This window comes from Podarcis raffonei, chromosome 6, assembly GCF_027172205.1.
Source record: "Podarcis raffonei isolate rPodRaf1 chromosome 6, rPodRaf1.pri, whole genome shotgun sequence".
NCBI lineage: Eukaryota > Metazoa > Chordata > Lepidosauria > Squamata > Lacertidae > Podarcis > Podarcis raffonei.
This window is the reverse complement of record NC_070607.1, coordinates 66,546,047-66,572,979: the sequence shown is the minus strand read 5'-3', so window position 1 is coordinate 66,572,979 and position 26,933 is coordinate 66,546,047. Positions and strand designations below refer to the sequence as shown.

The following is a 26,933-nucleotide window of genomic DNA, read 5'->3' as shown; positions in this document are numbered from 1 at the left end:
AGGTGACAAAGTGTCGAAAGGCAAAGCTGTGGGTGTCACATGGCCTGTCTGGCACCCTCTAAGTTAGCCTGCTGCCCTCAGATGTGGTGGAGGCTGCTCTTCCATCGCCACTTTTAATTCATGGAGGATAAGGCTATCATTGACTACTAGCTGTGTTCTACTTCAACTCTTGGAGCCTGGAGGCTGGTATGTCTCTGAATGTCAGTTACTGGGAATCACAGATGGGGAGTGTACTGTTGTACTCAGATTCTTCTTGCAGTCTTCCTATAGGATGCTGGACTAGATGGGCCATTGAGCTGCTCTAGCAGGGTCTTTTATCTTCTCAAGTAATTGCAAATCCAGTTGCCATCTGCACATGGAGCAGGGGAAGGCTGACCTCAGGCAGCAAAATGTCTTGGCCCAATGTCTGGAAAGTGTTCATCTGCATGTGTATATGTGTGCAAAAGGATAAGACACAACTACTTAACCAGGGCTTTAGTAAGTGTTGGTCACATAAGGGAAGCAGCAACTCTTTTTAAATTGGGCTCTGGGGGTTATAATCTCCTGCCAAGAACGCGTTTTTGCTTTCTGAGCTCCCTGTTGGTCCTCAAGGTACAGAATCATTTGCAGAGTTTGTGGGCTGTGCAAGACAGTAGCCATTCTAGAATGCAAACAATAGTAATATCAATGTGTTTTATTCATTAGGCAGTCATCTCAAAGCCAATCGTAAACATAAGTAATGTACAATTTAGCAGAAATCAGGCATTAGTCACTGTGACCTACAGCACAACAATGCAAATATCGTGTTTAACTTTGCTTAACTGATGCCAATTGGCATGTAAAGGAAACAGCTCCACTGGAACCCATTCTAAAGGTGTGTGTGTGTGGGGGGGAGAGCTATTAGTTTCTCAGAAGAGCACAGCTCCTGAGTCATGTGCTTTGCATGTTGTCTCTTGCCACTGTTTTGTGTAAATGTATTAAATGCAAGAAGTGCACTTTTTGTGCCTAGCTCAGGAGTCACTCAAAAAGGTGCCAGGATTTACTGTCAGTCTGGAAGGTTTCATCTGGAGCAACAACAGTGCATCAGTCTGTATCTGCACAAATGCACACCCACATTCACATGCCCCAAATGGACTAAACCAGAAACAATCACTATCTCAGATCGGGTCCATGACACCACCATCCTTTCTGGCCTTAGATGTAGTCTGTGCTCATAGTCAAAATCACACATATATTTCCAAGTATTTGGGAATCTTCTGCTATTTCAGTCAGTGCAAATCATCACTGTTAAAATTTACCCTTTTCTGCTTAGAATATTGCCACACTCCCTTCAACCTGCACACAAGAAGCCACTTCCCCACTTGCCTATCCCAAATGTTGACCCAAATCGCCTTGAGATTAAAAAGTCTTGTCAATTTCACAAATGTCTTATTAAAAAACAACAGCTTAATTAGTGGCACAAACAGAACCCTGGTGTCTCTTGCTAAGTGTCAAGCCACATAGCTTCTCCTAGAACCCATGAGAATTGCTGGATCTTTGTACTCTCTTAGGCTCAGGCCTGAACTTGAAAAGCCTGGGTGTGTGAGTTTTGATTGGCACAAATCCCACGAATGGCTGAACTGAAAATTCAGGAGGCGATACCTACAGAGAAGAGATGGTACCTGGCTCCACTTTTACACACCAGCCAAGTGGTAGCTCCAACTCAACAAGCAGTGAGAAATATATACAAAAGTAATGAGAAGATTTCCTATACTGAGGTCTTCCTCCTTATCAGCTAGAAAAGCAAAGCATACGATTTCCCAGGTACCTTGGGGAGATAAGCAAGTATAGATACCCCAATACTCTTGATGGTAGAGAATAATGCTGGTTATAGTTTTAGCATTGTATATGTTTTCAGTTGAGTAGATCCAGGGAACTGCAAGTCTATAGGAAGTGCAGCAGTATAACCACACCTGGATTAGTGTTGGTTACAGAGACATTGGCTGAGGAATGCATTCTTTTCAACTAATACCACAGATAGTATAATGTCAGCTAATACAACGGCAGTGGTAAGTGCTGGCATATTCAATGCAAATTTCATTCTTCTTGTGTTAAGTGTTATATGCACACTTTTGGTCATGAAAACATTCTCCCATTTGCCACAGTTAGGATCTTTGTTCCTTTAATATTTCCACAATAGACAAGAAAAACAGCAAGTGAAACTATACTGGTCACTTTATCTCCATGCTGGAAAAAAAAAAAGATTTAGCTCTAAGTATAGGTAGGGAAGAAGTCAGATTCAGTTTGCATTTAAAGCCAAATTTATCACATATGCATTTTCCAAAACAATATAATAATTGAAATCTAGTCATCCTTTGAAATTTGCACTTAGCTGTATTTTGTAGTTCTCCAGCTAACCAATGCTTACAAAAATGCATATATTAAGTAAAAGCAGTGTGACTTCATGGTGATTACTGTTACTTATTTTTCTAGAAAAAAAAGCACTGAGTAAAAGTGTACATAAAAATTATGCAAGGAGGGAGCTGCAGCCCAAGATAGGAAAAGAGGTAGTAGGGGAACACCTACCTGTTCAAAGCTCCAGAGCTTGATCAGCTGCACCCAAGGGTACTAAAAAAGAGATTGCAGATGTAATCTTGGAGCCTCTGTCTACTATCTGAGTGAATTCTTGGAGACCAGGTGAGGTCCCTGCAAACAATGGTTCAGACTTAGTAATGGTTCCTCATCATCCTGGGAAAAAGTAATAAGTGGGGTGCCACAGTGTTCTGTCCTGGGCTTCTTGTTGTTCAACATCTTTATAAATGACTTGGAAGAAGGAATTGAGGGGATGCTCATCAGATTTGCAGATGCTGCAGAAGACAGAATCAGGATTCCAGATTAGCTTAACAGTTTGGAGAACTGGGCCAAGATTAACAAAATTAATTTTGATAGGGACAAATGTAAGTTTCTACACTTTGGCAGGAAGAACCAGCTGCACAAATATAAGGTGGAGGACACCTGGCTTGCCAGTAATACATGTGAAAAGGATCTTGGGGTCTTAGTAGACCACAAGCTTAACATGAGTCAAGAGTGTGATACAGCAGCTAATACTATTTTAGGCTGCACCAACAGAAGTATAGTGTCCCGATGAAGGGTAGTCATAGTATTGCTCTATTCTATCTTGGTCAGACCACACCTGGAGTACTGTGTCCAGTTCTGGGTACCATTATTTAAGAAAGGTGCTTAACAAGCTGGAATGTGTGCAGAGGCAGGCAGCCATGATTGTCAAGGGTCTGGAAATCAATCCATATGAGGAATGGTTGAGGGAGTTGGGTATGTTTAGCCTGGATAAGGGGAGACTGAGAGGAGATATGATAGCTTTCTTCAAATATCTCAAGGGCTGTTGCATGGAAAATGGAGCAAGTTTGTTTTCTCCAGCTTCAAAAGGTAGCATCTGGACCAATGGCTTCAAGTTACAGGAAAGGAGAGTCTAACTAAACATTAGGAAATCCTTCTGACAGGAAGAGCTGTTCAACAGTGAAATGGACTCCCTTGAGAGTATTTTAAGCAGAGGTTGGGTGGATGCTTCGCAGGGGGTTGGACTATATGACCCTCACGGACCCTTCCAACTCTACAATTCTATGATTCTACGGTTTTGAGCCAGTCTGACCTCATGCCAATGCACCTGTACTGTGCCAAGCTCCCTGCTCTTTTTGCTCCTCCCCCTCCTGGTACGTGGCCGCAACACCCAATGATTGAAAGCCACGAGAGCAATGTAGCCGCCTGCCCTACTGGTCATTACTGCCTCATTCAATGCCACTTCTTGCATCTGCTAAAGGAATGGGACAATATGCTCTAATAGTTTACTACAGAAGCTAAATGGTTGGCTGGCAAGGTGTGCCCAGGTTCAGTCAAAGAAATGCCACAAGCAGAAGAGAAGGAACAATATGAAGCCACCAAGTCTGGTGGTTTCTTTAGACTGGATGGGAGGCAAGTTTTGTCTGCTTATGAGCTTCACAAAGCAAATAAAACTTCTCCCTCTCAAGAGAAGCCCTGAGAGTGCAACTTGTTTTTCTAGGCTGCATCTGAGTCATGTCTGCCTTCCCATAAGGCTTGTTGGCTGATGACAGAGATACCAAGAGATTGGTCTGCACTGATCTTTTGTTTCAGTAAAAGGTGTGGTGCGAACTCCAGGCACAGATTTGAGGAGACGCCCGGGAATAGACAGCAGGGCCAGCCCACTGCAAACTCCTCCTAAGTCTTCTGACATTGCTACCCTTGTTCTTTGAAATTATAGTAACCCTTTAAGGCCCCGCAATGTCACATGCCGTCATCTTTTTGCCCCTTGTTCAGATTTTGAGGGGAACTTTCTTTGCGCATGAATATGGGCACACAATGCACTCCTAGCAAGTCAAACACAGGCACACTTGCCCAGATCCAGATGCAAACATACAGCTGCATGCACACAGAGGCAGAGGCATGGGCAGCATCTACTTTGACCCACAGCAAAAGCACGTGTACTTTTTGAAGAAAATGATATGACTTGACAATACAATACATCAAAGGTATAGCATTCAGAGCAGACATGCAGCTGATGACTATGTCTCATTTCATCAGTTGTATCATTGGCACTATAAAATATATGCTGATACACATGAAGGCCAGGATGGCACCAGTGGTGTATGGGAGGGTGGGGAAACTGCATTTCACAGCAACTTCTAATTGTCTGTATAAAGCTGCCCTAACATGAAATTTCATGTGTTCGGTTACACCTGCGATCCTTTCTGTGTGCTTAAACCAAGGCTCAGCACCTTGCAGCAGGACTGGCTTTGTACAACAGGAGGAAAGATAAAAATCAAAGACTGTACACTTATTCTTTATTCTTTTATAATGCATTTCATCATAGCAGGCACATCGAGCAACATATAATATAAACTGGATTATTGTCTAATGCATCAAGGTCTTTTTAAAAGTTGTTTATTTCTAATTATTAACCTCTTCTCTTTTGTAAGTGCAGCGCATTCAGTGGCCTCATTTGGGCTGATTCACGCAGCCACAAATTAGACCTGCTTTTCAGCCTATGACAAATTTGTGAATCAGTCTGCATGCAGCAATGTTTCTGAATTCAAGTTGCTGGAAACCACAGGGAGAATGCTCTTGTGCTTTGATCCTGCTCGCTAGTTTCCCACAGGCATCTGGCTGTCCATAGTGAGAACAGGATGCTGGACTAGATGGGCCATTGGCTCTACTTACGTATTCATTGATGTAAGATTGCCCTATAAGAGTTGCTAATGATCTGTTTGGCCCCACATCCTGGCTGTGAGTGTAATTGATGCTAAGTAGAGCAGAGCAAAAAATAAAATAAAAATCTGGTGTTTGTGGCAAGGGAAAACTGCACAATACATCAAGATGGTTGGATTTAATTTTGCTCTGTTTAAATGCATTTCTGCCAGAGATTATAGATATGCTTATGAGGCAATCATCCCTTCTCACTCACCTAGCACTTTTCATCTTCAAAGCACTTTGGAAAACCAAAGCTATTAAAGGAGGCACAGCAGAAGCGGATGACTAAGCGCTGAACAAAGTGGCACACAATTCAAACTGCCTGCAACAGCCCTTTGAAGAGTCTAATAAAAATAGATATATAAGCTAGATGGTGTATTGAAGGCATGGTCACTGCTTGGACAGGTATGTAACAAATTGAAGACCTTTCTCAGCTTCAAAGCTGCTACAGGGCCATAACCACTTAGCTGGCATCCCTTATTAATGTCACAGCTGGGGGGAACCAGTGCTCAGGCAGTGAACACATGGCCCTGGAGAAAGCCAGCTCCATTGCAAAGCCAGTTCCGCTTATCATGAGAAAGTAACATTTTCTTCCAGGCCTGATGAAATGAGATGATGTTAAAGCTTTCCTTTGCCAAAGGGCTCTTGCTGGAGACAGTGCGACGACTGTAGCCTATGCAATGCAAGGCACTAAAGCGCCCATCCCAAAGATTGCTGCAGACTGATACTGCAGCAATTCGAAAGCTCTTGTATTTTTAAGCCTGCTGTTTATAGCTTTGGCACCTATTATGGTAAGGCATGTTATGGACAATCCCATAAAGCATTCAGAAAATGGGTGCTCTTCTTTTGAGGTTCACCAATCATCAAATAAAAATGCGGTTTCAAATAAGGTCATCAGCAAACTCAGAACTTTTTACCTGAGTGATTACCAGCATTTGAAATGAATAATTGGCTAAACAGTGACATTTTAATGGCTATTTCACCAGAACTTCGATGATGGGTAATTGGTCTGCTGGTGCTAAAGGAAGTGCAAAATAATTTACAATTAATAATACAACCCACAACATATTGGTAGAAGGAGCAATCTTTTTTTCTTTTTCTTTTTAGATTTTATTTTCCAGTCCCTATTACAGCAATACACTAGAGTCAACAGCCTCAAACACAAATGCCAATCTCTCCAATAAATTTCCCCCTTATTAAAATTGACTACACATGAATGAATCACCTAAGGTGGGACTTCTGAGTACAGTTGCATAGGATTGCCTTGTAAAGTTTGTGACTCAAGCAATTCTGAGAACTGTGTCCCAGACACTCATATGTCTCTTTTCCAAAGCTTATTTGCATACATCATCACCTTCCTGCACTCTAAAACTTTTACTATTTTATAGTATTTTTGTTGCTCCCAGTCAAGGTTATCTTAGGATCTTCTTCAGAAGCTCTGCTCTGTGTACCTGTGCCAAGTAAAACCAGGCAGGTAACTACATAGGAGAGGGTCTTCTCAGTAGTGGCACCCCTGTTATCAAATAACCTCCCAAGAGAGGCTAATCTGACAGCAGTTTCAGTGCCAGATGCAGTCTTTTGTATTTGTCCAGGTCCTTTAAACTTGGGTTTTTGAAACCAATGGTAGGCCTCTGCTGTTTCAGTGTGATTTAAACTAAATTGTATGCCCTTGTTCTTTTAGATCCATTCTTTACAATCTCCACAGCCTGGCAGGGCTTTGTAGAGTGATGGGTGGCATAGCGTGGGGGAGGGGGACATATGGGCGGTTGCCCCAGGTGCAAAATTGTTAGGTAGGCGTGCAAAATTTCAACATCAGGTGCTGCCTCAATATAGTGGTGTACTTCCATTGCTGGGTTCTGTTGAAAAATGGCAAACCAGGAAGTGACCTCTCCAGACACTGGAATGACTCTTTTTTAAAAAAATCACTGCAGCTGCGATCTCCTGGGTGACATAGACACCATTATGCAGTTGAATGTGCATGTGTACTCTGTTTCTCTCCCTTCCACTCCCCCCACCCTCGCCGCTCCGGGCACTGGCAACCCATGCTACACCACCTGCTTGACAGTTTAGAATATGCAGAGGACAAAGGAAAGTGGTTTCAGAACCATCCTGGCATTTTTCAGTACTGATAAAAAAATTATGCGTGTGTATCTGTGTTTGTGGGGAGGGGAGAGAGGCAGTGATGGTGAACTCTATGTGCTTTCACCTCGGGTCCTTTTGACATCTGGACATGATTTTTATATTATATTATTTACTAAATTTATATCCCACCCTTCATCTAAAGATGTTAGGGCGGTTAAAACATAAAACGTGGTTGGGCACCCCAATGGCAGCTTGGATACTGGAGGAGTGACCCTGATTGTGCTATCCGTCATCACAAAAAAGAGATCCTTACACTGCCAGTCTGCCTCTTTTGGCTAATTCTGTGTGAACAAGCCCAGTCCCAGTGAAATGAACAAGTGCTGACTTCGCAAATGCTGAAGCCATCACTCTATCTCTGAGCCTTCCTTTCCCACATTCTCTTTGATTGAAGTGGAGCTGTGATTCACCTCGGAGTTGCCTCTGTGCCAAGAGTTGAGCTGAGCCGAGTCCTCTTTCTCCCTCCTGTTCCCATGCCAGTTAACCACAGCCAGAATATTAAAGTGCCTCCGCAGAGCTCCTACAGGACAGGTTTCAGGGACATAAAACCCACATGGGTGTGTCTTTTGTTCTGCATCACCCCGCCCCATGATGTCATGGCTTTAGGGAGTGTAATAACAATCATCTGCTCCACCCAGGACAGTCCTTTAACCCTTGTAACTGCTGGTTCCTCCTTCTTTCTGATAATATTGAGTCATTCTCCAATCACACAGACTTAAGTGCTATTAACTCCCTTTAAAAAATATCAGACACGATTAGATGACTACCAGCACCAAAACAGTAACTAGTAGTAGCTGCAATGTTACAATATACTTTCCTGTTGCAAGAGAAGAGAGGGGTTTCTACCCTAGAGCATGATAAGAAATTGCTGTCCCTGAGACTACAGTATTTACTGGAGAAGTGGTACCCGCTGTCAATCATGCCGGCAGTTTTGCTGTAAGAAGCCATGCTGGTAAAATCAGCCATGCACAGTTGCTCTTCTAGTGCTTTGGCTAGAATGGTAGAAACCATTCAACAATGTTATCAATTCTAGAGCACACATCCTGCTTTTGTGAAGGAGACTCTTGATGTAAGTGAGAAGTGACTAGCACTAAGACAGGCATAGGCAAACTTGGGGCTCCAGATGTTTTGGGACTACAACTCCCATCATCCCTAGCTAACAGGACCAGTGGTCAGGGATGATGGAACAAGCATTACATCAGTGCAAGGATTTGCTTGCACCATGGAAAATTCACCCTTCTTCTCCTTGCACCCCTAAATCTGTTCTAGGGGTTTCCCCAGTTCCCTAGAGCAGATCTGGGTAGGGTACAGGGCACAGGGAAGGGGGCAGGAGAGGGGGAAGTCCTGTTCTTGTGCAAGTGGAAATATTTGTGCTGATGGGACTGGCTGGCTGGCTGAATACTGTCTATTGTGTGTATCAAACCTTGAAAACACTCAGTTCAACCAATTTAGAAATTAAAGGTAAATGGGGTCTCTGTAGATAGATATCTGTTGAGGACTCAGCTAGGGACCATCTGACAAAAGACCCCTGGACCCAATAATGGAGAGTGGGGGCAACCTCCCCACTGCCTTGCCCCTCTTGCTCTCCCTCATGGTAAGCAACAGTGTGCTGTCAGGAGGTCAGGTAAGCAACACCTCCACCCTGTTGTCCACTACTGCCTGGGTCCTCTTCACCATTGTAATCAGCTTGATTGTTCACCTGCTTCTCGCTTCAGCTCAGTCAACTATGGTGGTGAATGAGACACAGTAGATGCTACTGCCTGCTTGCTATTTGGCTCTCTGCCTGGTAAGGAAGTGAGTGATAGCAATGAAGAAGAGGAGCAGCAGTAGTTAGTGATAATAGCAGGGAGCTGGTAGACGCAGGGAGTGGTGGTCCATGAGAAGGTCTTGCCGAATGATCCTCCAAAGTCTGAAGCTGATACTAGAACCCATTGCCTCAGGATGGGAGTGAACATTAGTCCAAATGAACTTCAGAAGAGAAGGAGGGAGAAGGAGGAGCAAGCTCTGCTGTAAGTGGCCAATTTTGATGCAGTCTAAAGCAGCCTTCCCTAACTTGGCTGGGGTTGATGAAAGTTGCAGTCCAAAACATCTGGAGATCACCAGGTTGGGGAAGGCTGGTCTAAATGAATAGTCTCTATGTGCCCCAGTAGACTATGTCAGCATATGTATTATAGAATCATAGAATCATAGAATCATAGAGTTGGAAGAGACCACAAGGGCCATCGAGTCCAACCCCCTGCCAAGCAGGAAACACCATCAGAGCACTCCTGACATATGGTTGTCAAGCCTCTGCTTAAAGACCTCCAAAGAAGGAGACTCCACCACACTCCTTGGCAGCAAATTCCACTGTCGAACAGCTCTTACTGTCAGGAAGTTCTTCCTAATGTTTAGGTGGAATCTTCTTTCCTGCAGTTTGGATCCATTGCTCCGTGTCCGCTTCTCTGGAGCAGCAGAAAACAACCTTTCTCCCTCCTCTATGTGACATCCTTTTATATATTTGAACATGGCTATCATATCACCCCTTAACCTCCTTTTCTCCAGGCTAAACATGCCCAGCTCCCTTAGCCGTTCCTCATAAGGCATCGTTTCCAGGCCTTTGACCATTTTGGTTGCCCTCCTCTGGACACGTTCCAGTTTGTCAGTGTCCTTCTTGAACTGTGGCGCCCAGAACTGGACACAGTACTTCAGGTGAGGTCTGACCAGAGCAGAATACAGTGGCACTATTACTTCCCTTGATCTAGATGCTATACTCCTATTGATGCAGCCCAGAATTGCATTGGCTTTTTTAGCTGCCGCGTCACACTGTTGGCTCATGTCAAGTTTGTGGTCAACCAAGACTCCTAGATCCTTTTCACATGTAGTGCTCTCAAGCCAGGTGTCACCCATCTTGTATTTGTGCCTCTCATTTTTTTTGCCCAAGTGCAATACTTTACATTTTTCCCTGTTAAAATTCATCTTGTTTGTTTTGGCCCAGTTCTCCAATCTGTCAAGGTCATTTTGAAGTGTGATCCTGTCCTCTGGGGTGTTAGCCACCCCTCCCAGTTTGGTGTCATCTGCAAATTTGATCAGGATGCCCTTGAGTCCATCATCCAAGTCGTTGATAAAGATATTGAATAAGACCGGGCCCAAGACAGAACCCTGTGGCACCCCACTAGTCACTCTTCTCCAGGATGAAGAGGAACCATTGATGAGCACCCTTTGGGTTCGGTCAGTCAGCCAGTTACAAATCCACTGAGTGGTAGCATAGTCAAGACTGCATTTTACCAGCTTCTTTACAAGAATATCATGGGGCACCTTGTCAAATGCCTTGCTGAAATCAAGGTAGGCTACATCCACTGCGTTCCCTTCATCTACCAGGCTTGTAATTCTGTCAAAAAACGAGATCAGGTTAGTCTGACATGACTTATTTTTCAGAAATCCATGCTGACTATTGGTGATCACAGCATTCCTTTCTAGGTGCTCACAGACTGTTTGCTTAATGATCTGCTCCAGAATCTTCCCTGGTATTGATGTCAGACTGACTGGGCGGTAATTATTTGGGTCCTCTCTTTTCCCCTTTTTGAAAATAGGGACAACATTTGCCCTCCTCCAGTCTGCCGGGACTTCGCCTGTTCTCCAGGAATTCTCAAAGATGACTGCCAGAGGTTCTGAGATCACATCTGCCAGTTCTTTTAATACTCTTGGATGCAGTTCATCTGGCCCTGGAGACTTGAATACATCTAAACTAAATTGATTAAATGCCCCAGTGGGTTGTGGCCAAAAATCATAATCATAACTTTTTAACAGTTTCCTAGTTCTGAAAGCCTGAAGCTTTGCCTTGTATTAAGGTGAGTGTAACTATAAACATGAGTTCAATACTTTTGTGTGAGCTTACTTATGCTTTATGACCCTGTCCACATGTGTGCACCAGTATTAACTGCTATGTGCTTCCAAGGAAAATGCACAACACATTTCTGTTTATTGTTTATATTGCTGAACCTTCATTCAGGTTAAATCCCATGTGATCTCATGTGTGTAACCAGGAGGTCCCCCCCGCCCGCTACTGGCTGCAGGTAAAGTCTGTGTGGGCCATTGCAGCTGACCAGGGAAGGGAACACATCCAACCTCACATATCATCTCGCTTTGATCTGCCCTCCATTCAGAGTAAACCGTAAATATTAGCAGGGAATTGCTTTGCCAGGTGTGCTTGAAGGTTGAGAAGACCACCCTACTGACTTATTCACCGAATAATATGATACACCTTGCAGCATTTAGTATCTTCCAACAATGTCAGCAATATCTGCTGATAAGTTTTATAGCTGATGATTGGCAGTTGTAATCTAGATGTCAGCATCTTACGAAAATCCCAGGGTAGCCTTATTTGCATCGCTGCCCTCTAGGCTTTACTTTTAATATGGTAAAATGTTCCATATCTCTGGCCTCTTTGATGTTGTGTAATGCTTCAACCTGGCTGCAAGTCTTTAGTCCATTAAAGGGCCTCAGCTGCAACTGTGGTGTGAAACAAAGCTCAAGGGGTCATCTTCCAGCTCTTTATTATTTCTGGATAAAAGCATCAACAGGATTAAGGCTATATTCACACCATACCTTTAAAGCACTGTGATACAACTTTAAAGAGTTATGGCTTACCCCAAAGTATTCTGGGAGCTGTAGATTGTTAAGGGTGCTGAGAGTTGTTAGGAGACCCCTACTGCCCACACAGAACTACAATCTCAGAGCTCCCTGTGAAGAGAGATTGACTGTTAAGCCACATAACAAACTACAGCTCCCAGAATTCTTTGGGGGAAGGCATGACCATTTAAAGTGGTATCATGGTGCTTTAAATATATGGTGTGCATGTGGCCTAAGAATGACAGGGAATTAGATGGAATTCTCCATAGATAGCTCCTCTTACGAAACTGCTAGGCACAATTGTGCTGATCTACTTGGGTACTACTATTCCAGTTTACAGTAGCTTTTTGAAGTTTTGTGGCCATGATTTATGTGGGCAATTATTTCATTCCAAAGTATAAAAATGTCACTCTGCTTAAACTTTCCTGAGAATCTGCTGCAAGCTATAAAAGGTTTGCCTTTGGCTATCTTGACTTTATTTCAAATGATGAAGTGACTTAATTTCATACAACAGCAGAGCTTTGTACCTGCCTGTGCTTACAAAGGGAAAATGAGGCAGAGTGACGTGCATTCTGCTGCAGCCCATGGCATAAGCAAACATTAAAAGATTAGGCATCTTTATTGCTGTTTTTGACAGCCCTTGTCTAATAGATATGCTGGATAACATCAACACAGCACACAGAAGAGCAGCCAGTATTTATTTCTATGGGAAATTGCAGATTTAGTATTTAGCCCCCATGTTGAATTTCTTTGGGACAGAGACTAGAATAAATGGATTTCAAGGTTCAGAGGGTCTATTACAGTAATTTATTCTTTTTTTTAAAAAAATACATCTTTATCAAACTGTTCATATTACAACAAAAGAACAGTACAGCAAACTGAAATATCACATATGTTCATGGAAACTTCCATTTTCTTTTATTATCAATCCCTTTCTGTGCGCAGTCTAGGAGCCATCTCCACACTCCATGACTTCCTGTAAAGTACCAGATGGTGTCCCTCAAAGATGTTCTTCTGTCATATCTCTGTTCATCTGGTGGGCCTGCATGGCTTTCTCTGTCCCAGATAGCAGATTTCATTTAAGGAATCTTGTTTAACCACTCCCCTCAGCCAACTGATGTGATGTGTCAGCTTCTTTGATATGCTACATGACAGATCCTGCCATATCAACTTTGAGCAGTGATCTAGTGTCGAGAAATCTCCATTCATGTTGTGACTTGCACAAAAGCCACTAGGGGTATGTACTGATTAGCAGCTTGGAACACAGCAAGGCCATTCCCCACCCCCACCCCCAATTGCATTTCAAGATGTATTTGCAGCATTGCCCACATCTGAGAGTGAGTGATGATGATTTCACCCATTGGGCATGATGTTTTTGGTCCCCCTGCTGCAATCCCCCTCCACCGAACACTTATTCATTAAGCTGTCATCTGTTCACGTAAGTTCACCTGTGGGTGGGTGATAGCTGTTAGGGTATATTCGTGTTATCACTTTCTCTGCATCCAGTTTTGTAGTTGGACTGAAGCAAGTTTGAGGGGGAAAATACATCAAACTGCAGTCTTTTTCAATGAGCTGCCAGGATCATTCTGGCTAATCCCATGTGAATGCAGCTTCAGAAACTAGCAGTGGGAGTGCGGTGGATGTAGAGAAAGCTGTAATGGGAATGTAGCCTAAATCTTTATAGGTTATCTGTTCTGCAAATTCCTAAAACATTCACAATAATACAAGAAGCATTTTTAAAATATGAAATGGATATATTCATTGACACAAAGTGAGACCTATGTTGAATATTTAGTTCAACAAGTGAATATGAACTATGTTTCTCCATATCAGTCAGGGCTAGCATACTTGCTGTATACAGACATTTAGAAAGGATTTAAAAGTTTCATACTTCAGTGCTAAAGCTCACCAACAAAGCAATGATATCTGATTATTAAGCGTCAGACTCAAGCTGTCATGGAAGAGAAGATCTGATATGAATGTGAACTAGATATTAAGCAAAATAACCTCCAATTATATAATCCAGGCACCTGCATGCTTCAAAAACTCTAGATCTAAACTTCTAATCACAAAGCTTCGTTTTGTATCATATGGCAAAGGATTAACCAGTGCAATTTGGTGGTGTTCAAAGGAATTCTGTAACAGCATATAAGTATAAAATGAAACAACTTAGAAATGAAACAAAGTACCTAATATATGCCTTTGCAAAGAAAGAAAGAAAGAAAGAAAGAAAGAAAGAAAGAAAGAAAGAAAGAAAGAAAGACAATTAGATGGTTTTAGCCTGGGGATGATGGTTTTAGCCTGGGGATGATGTATAAGACACAAGAAGGGCCTAGCTTAGAAAACGATGAAAGAGTACCTGGTCATTTTGTATTACTTAATTTTGCATTACATTGGTATGGGACCTATGGTTGGTCTGAAATTCCAGCCAATTTCTCTTGGGCTCTAGTGCTTCTGTGGCAACTACATTGTTGGGTGGGATTTCTTACACTCTGCTGTGTCAACACACTTGCATCTCCCTTTGAAATTGTGAGATCCTCATGGCATCTGCTTCACCGCAACAGGCATGCAGCTGCAGGTTCCAAGCTTTGGTGTAGCGTCAGGCCTATTATCCCCTCCTATCCTTGGAGTGAAACCAGATGCAATCGGGAAAGCAGGGCAGCCAATAGGAGCAGAGGACTATTCATTTCTTACATTAATTTATGTTTTCATATGCAGTTGTTTCATCTGGTCATGTCTCCACAAGCTGCTACTGTCTGCAAGCCAGTTTGGTAAGGGAAAAATAAAACCACCTTCTCAAAAGATGCCAATGCTACAGTTTCTTATCATGGTGTATCTAATTCCTTCCACCACTCCCTGCTCAGATGAAGGAGTGTGGCTAACATTTGCAAGTGTCTATATGGAGCTTTTTTCTCTGAACAGCTACTGCAGATCTTCATCTGATGCTACTGGTAGCACCAGTCAATGTTGGTTAAACTGTATTTAAATGGCAGCCCTGGGAAGAAACCAGCAGCCTCCCATCATCACCAGGTATACCATATCACAGGCCTTGGGTTTTCCAAATGTAAGTCAGGCCCAAAGCGCAACATTGCAACTTGAAGAGCAAGTGTTTTGCTTTAAACGTGCACAATCCAGAGTGAGATGAGATCACTGTGGCTGCTCTCGCCCATTTGTCTGACCACCCTTCTGCCTGCAGTGAGGGTTTGCTTTACTGCAGGCAGAGGAGGAGGGTGGAGACCATGACAAGCAGAGGGATGGGCAGGAGCTATCTCCTTTCTCACTTAACTGGTGCATTGAAATGGAAAATCCTCATTCTCTAGATAGCAATTGGGCAACCCTAAGACAAGCATCTTGACCAGACAAAAATAAATTGCTAGGTGAGGTGCCAGCTACTTCCAGACTCCCTCCTCCAGCTCATCATTTAGATTTCTCTTCGGTGCTCCAAGAGAGTGTAGAACTATTCCTCCGTGTTTTAGTTTTAGTTTTTATATGTACTTTTTATTAAATTTTCTGTTATATAATTTCAAATAAACAGTTTACATACTTTAAAATATCCAATGACTTCCCTTCTTCTCTTTCCACGGTTCATTTTGCATATCTTACCTCCCTGCATATTTTACAATAACTATTCCAATGCGTTCTCCACTATTACATCCTTCAAAAATTATTTACTCTGTTGAACTTATCTTAATGCCGCCTGCGTTTTCAGCTGTACACAGTTATTTTCCATATACTCAATAAACTTTTCCCAATCTTGCTCTCTTATTCTATATGTTAAATGTGCAAGTTGTGCATATTCTGTCAACTTAAGTTGCTAATCTTCTTTAGTTGAGACCTCGCTCACTTTCCATTTTGGGACTAACAAAACATGGGCTGCACTTGCTGCATACATAAAAAACCTTTTCTGACATTTGGGGATTTCTCCTTTCAGGAGAAAGGACTCTGGTTTGGGCAGGGGGAAAGTAATTTTAAACATTTTCCCCAGTTCATTATAAATCATTTGCCAATACTCTTTTACCTTTTTACATGCCCATGTTCTTCCATGTTTTTGAATTAGTCCAACTCTAAGAATATCCACTGTCCTTAAGAAAACAGTCTTTTTTTTTTTTTTAGCTAATCCACAAGGCTGGGAGTCCAAGAATAACCATCCTCCTTAAGGAGTTCATGTTGCTGAAATACACCACTGGCTTGTGAGAATGTATTTATGTCCTGATGGAGAAGCAGGATAGATAGCAGCTCCTAGAAACGCAGTGCTGTGATCTATAGTGAGACTGAGGCATGTCCTCACCTACCACCATAGTCCTCCTGCTTCTGTCTTTCATTAAAGCTGCACAAAGCTGATGGCGCATAATAGGAAATATGTTTTGAGATCTTTAGAAGAAAGGACAGTCTTCCACTAACTGCAGAATGAAGAAAACTGAATTATTCGTAAGTTGCTTTATTTATCAATATATTTGGTGGCAGAAAGAAGCAAAGTAAGCACAATAGCGAAGGTGAAAAGTTAAAAGATCTCCCAACTCTTTATTGATTTCAGATGTTCCAATGAAGCAAATACGCATACAGTACAGGAAAAAACAAAGTTGACATGGGATTCTTGTACATATATATTACAGAATACTTTGTATAGCTGGGTTAGTGATATGGGTGGTAATAAAAGGTAGTAAATTAATACAACCGAGGAGTAAGCTTGCAAAAGTTCATTTCTTCTAGTTGTGCCCATGAGCCTTCTGAAATGATGCATTGGACATCCAAGAAATCCTTTGACTAGCATTTTAGAATGCATAAAACAAAGCAAGCCCTAATAAGGAAAGCACTTTTTGCTATCTTGAGGTCATAACAGGCTCTAGCATTTATTTACATGACTCATGTCCTATGCAAACATCAGCCTGTTGCATCTTGCTTCTCATGTGGCAGGGCCAAAAGAAATGTAGAGCATTTGACATTACTGCTCACGTAGATCTCTTCAAGATCAATTTGCCTTGCTAAACAGCATAACAATACCAGTGGTAAGGATTCTCTTACTACATGCCAAACATTGACAAAACTGGGTTATGGAGGGCAAGTACAGATGACAGGTAGTTCTTGATTATCTGATATGATAACTGACTAGTTGTGCCAAAGCCTTCTATTAACTCAATGATAATCATTCTGCTAATCATTCTATTAACAAATCTGGTGTATGTGTAGACACACACTTTATGCTTACATATATGAACACTATTAAGACTATTAGTAGCTTTTCGTTATGAAATATCAAATGTTAAAAATGTAGTTCATGACCAGGTCTGGCATCACCACACAGCAACTCTTGGGACCTAACTCTGGTAGGGCCTACTAATGACATGTGACCTGTGCCTGCCCCCTCATCTACACCCCCCAGCAGCCAGGACTCTAAATCAACACTGGGCACCACTTTTACATTTCCCACAATACCATGGAGCGATGCAACATAGGCATTGTGGGAAATTAAAGATCAGCATCATGTCCCTGTAAGTTAGGAGGGAGTTGATTTTGCTGAGGGTCCTCTGAAAACTTGGAACCAATCAAACTGATGAAGATGAGATAACGCACATGTAATCCAGAAACCTACTGGCGATACATTTGATTGATTCATTCAAAGGTAAATTGCAACACTGTTCATTGCTACAGTTCCTGGCCATGTGCAGCCTTCCTGTCTGCCCATTCTCTTTCCTAGTTTCTTTCTCCTCTTGGATTCCCCCTTCTCCTCTCAGCTCCACTCCTCTCAACTCCTCTCCATTATTCTGTACCACTCCTTGTTCCAGTTTTCCTTTCCAAAACTCCACTTCTTCCCTAGGTCTATGCTCTCTCAGCTGCCTGATGGCTCCTTTCCCCCTGCAAGTCATTCTACAATGTGCAGGAGAGTTCCCCATCCTCAGGAGAGTTCCCCACCTGGAGACTGCAAATATCTGCAGGGACAAGGAGGGGACAGGAGACTTACCCGCCCTCAACTTCTTTGAATTAACTTATCTTTGTCATTTATTTGGAATTACACAGCAACTTGCTTTCATAAATGTACTTTTATCACTGAATAACGACACACCATTTGCCCAAGCTAAAGCTCCTCTACAAAATGCCATAACCACCCCAGGAGTATTACAACACACCACTGAAAAATGTACAAAAACCTATGACAGGATGCCTCTGAGGTGTGAAGACTGAAATGGTAGTTGAAAAGCATAGGGCAAATCCATTTTAGATCCAGCAGAAACTGCTTGAACATATTTCTTTTATAAAAAATGATGAAAACCACCACCCCTTTCCTCCCAAGCTTCTAAAATGGTCTGACAAGAAACAGTTCAATTTCATAGCTACTTGTTAAACACTGTAATTTCATTTTGGTTCCTACTCATGAGCCTTGGGAGAAGGCTCTGGGTACAAAGTGAAGTCAGAAGACTTCTGCTCTCACAATGGAGCGTTTCCCTTTCCTTTTCTCTTCACCCCCAATCCAATTCTATGTCCTCCCGCCGCATCTTCAGAATCTATATCAGAGGGTTGGAAGACCCTGTGAACGGGGCTTGGGGGCCCACAGGGCAGAGGAGAGGAGAGGAAAGTTCCATTGGGTGAGAGGAAATTGTTTGTGCTACTGAGTGAACATGACAGGAATTCTCAAAGAGTAGATCACGTCTATTTTTCTTTTTTCTGAGTATATATCGGCAGACTTGTTCAGATGACGGATTTATGAAATAGCAAGAATCCGACTTTGGTAAAGCAAATATTTTTGAAAAGCCACATAGAAGCTTGTGGTAGATTATATCCTTAGTAAGACCTTGGGGGTCTTCCACACAATCCATTACTTATATATAGTATAAAAATAAAGTTTTCAAAAACTATCAAGAATCAATTCAGGAGAAATTTATCTGACATGAATTTGCTTCTTGGGATTTGGAAACTAAGTGACCTATAGGGAGAAAAATGCTTAGCCATAAAATGGAATACGAAAGCAGAACTGGTGTCCACACCCTCAAACCCCCCCCCCAAAAAAAGATGAATGCAGAAGAAACTCTGTGATGTCAGTAAAGTTTAGGGAGAAATAATTTCAGCAATCTAAAACAGGAGCTCTATACTAATTATCTATGTAGAATGACCACTGACAAAGAAAGAAACACATAAGGTATTAGTAATTTTACATAATTTGTTGAAAATGAGGAATAAAAAGGACTTAAAGCACTATCCTGTGCATGGTTATTAAGAAGGAAGCCACACTATGTTCAATGGGGCTGACTCCCAACCCTTTAGGTTGTGCAATCCTGTGCACATTTTCATGGGAGTAATCCCCAGTGAACTCAGTTTTCCAAATAAACAAACATTGAATTGCACTGTTAGACAACGGAATGGCACCCAAATGCCTTTGGTGACACCGGAATTCCACTTCTCCCACTCTATATACGTACACCCACTAAATATATACATACATAGGTGCTACCTCCTTAAAAGTTTCCTAACATAGCATCAGTTGGTAGGTAGGTGTCTAACTTATTCATTGTACCTCTCGAAATTGTAAGCCCCAGTTTGTTTGTTTTTAAAAATACTAACAATTGACATCAAGTACCATTAACCTCCAGCCTCCCAGCCTATCCCCAGAAAAAATGAAAGAAATATTTAAAACAGCCATTAGAACATTTTAAAATATGCCAGGCAATACAGCTTTTGTACCTAGTTTTACAAGTGTCTTGAAATCTGGCAACATTCTCTCTGTGTGTATGTTAATGTCCAAACAATTTCTTGACGGCAGAGGCCTCTAGGCAGAAAAGAGTCACAAAGTCTGAAAGGAAAAAAAAAAGACTGCAGAATTAGTCATTTCCAAGTGTCCCCTATGTACATATTGAGAAATGCCCCTGTGCGCCTTTAATGCGCAGTTGTACCTGTGGAATACATAACACACATAGGAGTCAAATCCTAGGGGCTTCAGCCCCACCATAAAGTATTTGAGGGGACCGTGCCCCCACAAAGTTGATGGGCATTCCCATTCAAATGGTGTGTGTGCACTGTGTCATGTGATCAATTATGCAGGGCGAGGCTTATCTCTGGGGCCCCACAATATTTTATTCAACTTGGCACCCCTGATAGGACACGACTCAACCGAGTCTTCTTCCTGCTGCTCCTCTGTTGAGCCATGAGTTCATAGCTGCACACAGATCACAGTGCACTCAGAATGGGAGGGTGCTATATGCTCCCTAAATAATCCTTCACTTCTCCCTCTTCGTCCCAGTTCTTAAGGCAGTAACTTAACCCACTGATAACCCCGTGGAAGTACAACCTTTTTTTGGATTGGGAGATAAGAGGTTTCCCTTGAGTCCTGTACCCAGCAGTGGATGATGTGGTGGCCTGAGAGTGTTCACCTGTCATCCAGTTGGTTGTATTGCTGCTGCTTACCTGCTGTGGGTGAGGGCAATGGTGAAGTTGGCATGGTGCAAACAAACCAGCGGAGCCAATTCAGTCCTTCTACCAGTTTATTTGCGCCACACCGACCTGGCCATCAACTCACATCTCTCCCTCTACCTCCCAGCAGTGATATGACTGACCAGCCCTGCATATTGAGGCTAATCTAGATGTGACTAAGGTCCCCCCCCCCAGCTTTGAAAGTCTGATTGAGTTGTTTACCTGTAAGCCAAACATGCAGGAAAGGTATCTTCTTAGAACCTTGAAGAAAGGGTCCTGAGAGTGCTTCCTGTTAAGGATCCCATCATATTTCTATCATATCCTTGCTGCAGAATGGAAGGTTGTAGATCACATAAGGATAAATTGGATGAAGAACCATTATGTTTTGAGGAGTCAGATGTTTTGATATAAGCATGAGAGAAGTCAAATTCAGGCAAATGTCTGGATGCACTCACAAACTATATATGTTGCACATGTAAAACTCTCTAAGGCACGAGAGTGGTTTCAACTGAAGATTTCTAGTAACCTCACTTAATAACTCATATATAAATGCAAAAACATTTTGCAAAGCTTCTGAATATTCTGCTTCTGTGTCCACAATTAGTCGACGTGTATCTTTCTGTTCTCTTCTTTTTAATTGTCATCCATCAGCAGACCAGAGGAGCAAAACTAACAAAGCACTAGAAAATGCATTGCATTTTTTTTAAAAGATATGTCACAGTATATATTATTTATATTGAAGATCTGAAAAGGTAATTCCTTTTCATCCAGAAGAGATGCCTCTAAAACAATTCTGTATACAAAAAATGAAACAAAATGACAGCTCTACTTTCCAAAACAGTTTACCATCACAACTTTTTGTTAAAAAAACCACTGTTTCTATGATCTTAGGAGACATTCACCACAGGGCTAGCCACACCTTTTATTATGTGAGTGGGGCTGTCCAAGTGCCATGCTGTTTATGAGAAATAGTGAAAAAGACCACATTATTCTCTTACCTGTTTTAGTATAGTTTGGAGCTCCCTGTTTGACCATAGGTCAGACAACAGCATCCGAGCAGCTTCAGCTGCTTTTGGATAAGATCTACAGAAAGAAAAGAAGGCAAATGAGCTTTCCAGAAAAGGATGGATGACAACAACTTTCTTGCTGTTCTTCCGCTGGCAGGTAAAGACTTTCTTGTTCCAACAGGCCTTTGGAAATTGACTAGGTGTTTTTTTTTGTAATTATTGTTATGTTTTAAACAAATTTAAACAGATATATAAAATATAAAATATATAGGTATATAATATATGTATATTTATGTAGTATTATATATACAATATATATATAAACGGCCTCGGTCCTGTATACCTGAAGGAGTGTCTCCACCCTTATTGTTCCGCCGGACACTGAGGTCCAGCGCCAAGTGCCTTCTGGCGGTTCCCTCGCTGTGAGAAGCCAAGTTACAGGGAACCAGGCAGAGGGCCTTCTCAGTAGTGGCACCTGCCCTGTGGAACGCCCTCCCACCAGATGTCAAAGAGGGAAAAAACTACCACACGTTTAGAAGACATCTGAAGGCAGCCCTGTTTATGGAAGCTTTTAATATTTGATGGACTATTGTATTTTAATATTTTGTTGGAAGCCACCCAGAGAGGCTGGGGAAACACAGCCAGATGGGTATATAAATAATAATAATAATAATAATAATAATAATAATAATAATAATAATAATAATAAGTGATTTAGTGGGCCTTTGGGGATGAATTCAAACCACTGGAGAGTTACAGCATCTGCTGAGGTTGTAGAGACCGATATGGGAAAGACATGTTTGATGTGCTGTTGCAGGTGTACTATGGCATTTCTTCTTTCTGTACTCCTCCCTCTGGCTCATCCATGCAGTGCTAAATCTTGGTTTAGTGTTACATGCAAATCTTCAGAATGTAGTTTACAAAATAAACTACAATAGCCAAAGTTTAAAATGCCATTCAGTAGGCAGCAGCCACCACCAACCCCATTCCATGGTATTAATGAGTCTCTAGGTATGCCAGGTTCAAAGTTAAGGGCAGCGCTGAGGAGCTTTACAAAGCCCATCATCTCTGACTAATGGCCATGCTGGCTGGGCCTGATGGAAACTGGGATCAAATAACAACAAGAGGACCACAGGTTTCCCATCAGTGGTTTAGGAAAACAAACTCGGTATCTGAGACTCACACTAACCACAGCTTTTAAAAATGCTTATGGTGAGGTGTCAGTGTTCTGCAATAAATAAATTAGAAATGGAAAAGTTCTAAGCTGCACATATATTTGATATGCAAAGAAAGGGATATATTCAAATCATGGTTCAAATCTCTCATATGCCCACTTTTCGTCACCATTACTCACCCATTACGGCATAGGCCTACAACATTATTTATCAAGCTGCCTGTCAGGTAGGGCTTGGCCATTTGTGGGTTGGACATGATTAGGTTCCTCAGTGTGTAGCAAGCAGATGTCATAATGTCCCCATAGTTGCTGGAACCTGGAGCCTGGAGGGCCAGGAGACGGGTCACATCTGGGAGCACCTGATTAGCTGAAGGGCAGAAACAGATTACCATTAAATACAACTCAAAAAAGCTTTTGAGTTGTCTAAAACTCAAAAGAGTTACTGAAACTAAATAAGCATTACTCAATAAGGTCTACAATTGGGCATAAGGGGAATATTAGTCACCCTTGGGAGTTGTAGCAACAGATCCCACTTTTGCTAAAAAGCAAAATTATCAGGTGGGAAGAGCCACAGCAGATCAGCTTCAGGTAGTGATGAAGTTCATGTAGCTGTGACTTTGGGTACCAAGCCTAACCTAACACACCTGTCCCCCCAACCCCAACCAACAGCATTTTACATGAGAGAGATAGCATCATCCGGAGGGTAAATAATTCTTTGCTTATTCTCACTTGCTTTTTAGATCATTAGATAGACCTGCTGCTCGTGAACAAACACGAAAGCACAAAACTGGATGAGAACAGAAAAATGTTGAACCAGCTTCTCACCAATGAACACTTTACAGTGGTACCTCTGGTTACATACGCTTCAGGTTACAGACTCCGCTAACCCAGAAATAGTACCTCAGGTTAAGAACTTTGCTTCGGGATGAGAACAGAAATTGTGCTCCAGGGGCGTGGCAGCAGCAGGAGGCCCCATTAGCTAAAGTGGTGCTTCAGGTTAAGAACAGTTTCAGGTTAAGAACGGACCTCTGGAACGAATTAAGTACTTAACCCGAGGTACCACTGTATTGTGATAGAAGAGATTTAAACCCTCTGATCATTTAGCAGAGTGGGACTTTTGAAAAGAAATGACATATATGAAGAAAAGTGTGTGAATGTAAAGAAAGGAAAATAGGTAGAATACAAAATGGTGCCTACCCATTGTTTTGTGTAGAATTGGGTGTCGAGACATATTGCTCAGCAAGGATGTTCCAGAGCGAACTACTTCAGCATTATTGGACTGCAGAAGGCGTGCTATACGGGGCAAACCTTTCTCCTTTAGACCAATCAACTGGCTCATTGCATTTGACATCTAGAAAAAAATAAATAATTAGGCATTTCTTATTTCTAGAGTTTTGGGGTGGTAGCCAGCATACATCATACACAGAGTGTCTACTTTCATCAGTTAACAAAGTGCTTTTCCAGATGTCTATCCAGATGTGGAGGGCAAAATAATGCATTTACCAGTCCTCTGCTTGCAGTCAGATTTTGCAGGGCTCCAGCACAAGCCTCCAGGGTAGCATCTTTCTTGCTCTGGTCCATCAAAGACAGATATGTGCGGATGGCATCTGAATGGTACAGCCAGCTGGACCCTCTGGGTTTATAGTCCTCTTCAGGAAGAGGTAGGTCATAGTCATCATACTAAGGGTAAATAAGAATATTTAAAATATTTAAAATATCTAAGAAGCTGAAGTTTTTTAACCCATGTTTTGCAAAAGAACCCCCAGTTTACTTATTTATTACACAAAACTAATATTAAACTGTTTTTGAATATTGCATTTTTGAATTGCTAAAATCCACCCTGGGACTTTATGGTGAAAGGCGAGCAAGAAATTGAAATAATCATCATCCAAAGTTGCCTTTAACACAAGGCAATGATGTAGCTCTATGCACCAAATCTCACCTCCAGTTTTCCACCTCTGTTGTTGAAGCAGCCAGTCAGGGTTTTGTCTGTGTAACTGTTCCTGGCCATGTGGTTGAGCTGTGTGTATTTATTAGGCACCTCAGCATCAAGGCGGTAGGACAGATTGTGAAGGATACAGATGCAGTTCTCCACAGACTAAAACAAAGAAAACGAGATAACCAGTCACTTCTCTCAGTTGTCAGTGCATAAATACTTTACACAGGGCAGGATTCTTTAAAAAAAAGGCATTGCTGTAAAAATAATTCTGGGTTTACAATTCTGGCAATGTTAACCAGAGTTATATCAGCTGATGAACAAACATTACTCTACGTCTGACTTGTACCTTGTCATCTGGACGGTTGGCAGCCACACAGTTCTGAGAATAAGCCATTACAGAGTCAATCAGTCCAGGGTGGTTCCTCATGGTTTGACGTCCAACATCTGCAGAACTCAGGTTCCTACAGGGAAGAGACATTTTATAAACCAAAGGGAGAAGTAATCAGATCAGTCAGGCACCTCAGTTACTCTTGTCCTGTGCTCACCAATCTCTCTCTAGTTCTCTTTGATTCAATGAGGGTGAAATTCTCCTATACAGAGAGCCTGTGGAATATATCACAGACCTATTCCACAAAACAGATCTGCTCCTAAGCACAACTATTAGCTTCATGGCAGCTTTCTTTCTAAAGCTAATAGCTGGGATCACAGCTGGGGAATAAATGGTTAAACCTCCCCTCTCCACATGCTGTAGTCCTCAATGAAAATCATCTGCAATATCTACTATTAACTTTTCTTTTTCTTTTTAAGCCCAATATCGGCTGTGTACATATTACTGGCTTAAAACACATCTCAGTCTTTCTTTTGCTCAATTTGGATTAAAGATGATTGGGGGGGGGCGAGACGACACATCAAAATGGTGTATTTCATAAAGAATGGCAGGACAGATACAGGATAGATATGGATTATGGCTAATGTGGAATGTGCACTGCTTCCAAAACCAGCGGTGGGAGCACACTGGGTGCAAAGTAAAAGGGAGTGTGTACACAGCCAAGGCTTCTAATAATCCATTTAGCATTAGGTCTAGCTTGGTCCCAAAAGCTGCATATGCTGAGAGAAACAGGGTGCTTTACTATTAGCTGATTCAAATCATTTAAATAACTATTCAAAAATAATGTTTTTAAGGGGGTGAATATAATATCTGAAAGTTCATTAATCCAAGTACAGTGCTACCATGGTTCTCAAATGCCTTGGTACTCAGACACCTCAGACGCCAAAAACCCAGAAGTAAGTGTTCCGGTTTTCGAACGTTTCTCGGAAGCCGAACATCCGATGCGGCTGTTGGCTATTGTTTCTGGGGCATCTGCACCAATCAGAAGCTGCACTTTGATTTTCGAACATTTTGAAAGTCAAACAGATTTTCGGAATGAATTAAGTTTGGCGCTTTTGTTTTTGCTATTTATTTTGCATTTTTCTTATTGAGGCTTTTTGGGTTAATTTGTTTTTGTGACTCAGTGGAACCCAGTTCAGCTACTGATTGATTGATTGATTGATTGTGTGACTAAGGAAATAGATAAAAGCCCCCCATCCAAACAATGACTATCATCAGTGCAGGTAAGAAGAAAAAAAAATTAATTTTTATCATCTACAATACTGTCTTATTTATTTTATAGTACAGTACATTGATTATTGCTTTCATTTTATGGATCAATGGTCTCATTATATAGTAAAATTCATGTTATAATTGCTGTTTAAGGGGTTGTTTTTAAAAGTCTGGAACGGATTAATCTGTTTTGCATTACTTTCTATGGGAAAGCATGCCTTGGTTTTGGAATGCTTTGGCTTTGGAACGGACTTCCGGAATGGATTAAGTTTGAGAACCAAGGTACCACTGTACTTAATTTAACAATTCTGGTTGGTTTTCCAGGGGTTGCAAGGGAGTCTGAGAACTTTCTCCTTTCAATAGCTCAAACTCATCTCCTTTTGCTCAGTTACTCTACCATTAAGTCTGATGCCTGCCAAGTTTCATAACACAACTATTAAGACGAAACAATATTTCAAAATGTTTGAGGGCGAATGCAAATATTTTGTTTGATCAAAGGAAATAGTGCTGTTTGGATGGTTACAGCTAACGTCTTCAAGACACTGGTTTTTCTCACATGAGGCTTACTTCACAATACTGTGTCAAGATGCTGAGATTTTTTTTTAATAGAGACCATTTCTGATACACAAACAAGCTCTAACTAGTTTTAAGATCACTATGGAGCTATTTTTACTGTTTTCCCTTCAGACTCCCAAAGGTTTGAAGATATGGAGCTTGGAATACTTCCATTTTGCACTGAGTCATTTTATCTACCTAAGCAAGAATGGAAATAATCTACTAATGTACAGTGAGTTTACAAGCTGCTTATATCAGCTTGTTAGACCCCTG

The 26,933-nt window shown here is 41.7% G+C and overlaps 1 protein-coding gene across 1 annotated transcript in view; it reads right to left on the bottom strand.

The window, feature by feature from the left end:
• Positions 1–18,238: 18,238 nt before the first annotated feature.
• Positions 18,239–26,933, bottom strand: part of PKP1 (plakophilin 1) — a 43,627-nt gene continuing 34,932 nt past the window's right edge. Inside the window, exons 7-14 of the mRNA XM_053393658.1 lie at positions 24,852–24,966; positions 24,509–24,664; positions 24,070–24,246; positions 23,764–23,917; positions 22,747–22,933; positions 21,384–21,468; positions 20,608–20,711; positions 18,239–19,768 (exon numbers count right to left, since the gene is read on the bottom strand). Coding sequence (XP_053249633.1) covers positions 20,640–20,711; positions 21,384–21,468; positions 22,747–22,933; positions 23,764–23,917; positions 24,070–24,246; positions 24,509–24,664; positions 24,852–24,966 — 946 coding nt within the window. The 3' untranslated portion in view covers positions 18,239–19,768; positions 20,608–20,639. The remainder of the gene's footprint in view (positions 19,769–20,607; positions 20,712–21,383; positions 21,469–22,746; positions 22,934–23,763; positions 23,918–24,069; positions 24,247–24,508; positions 24,665–24,851; positions 24,967–26,933) is intronic.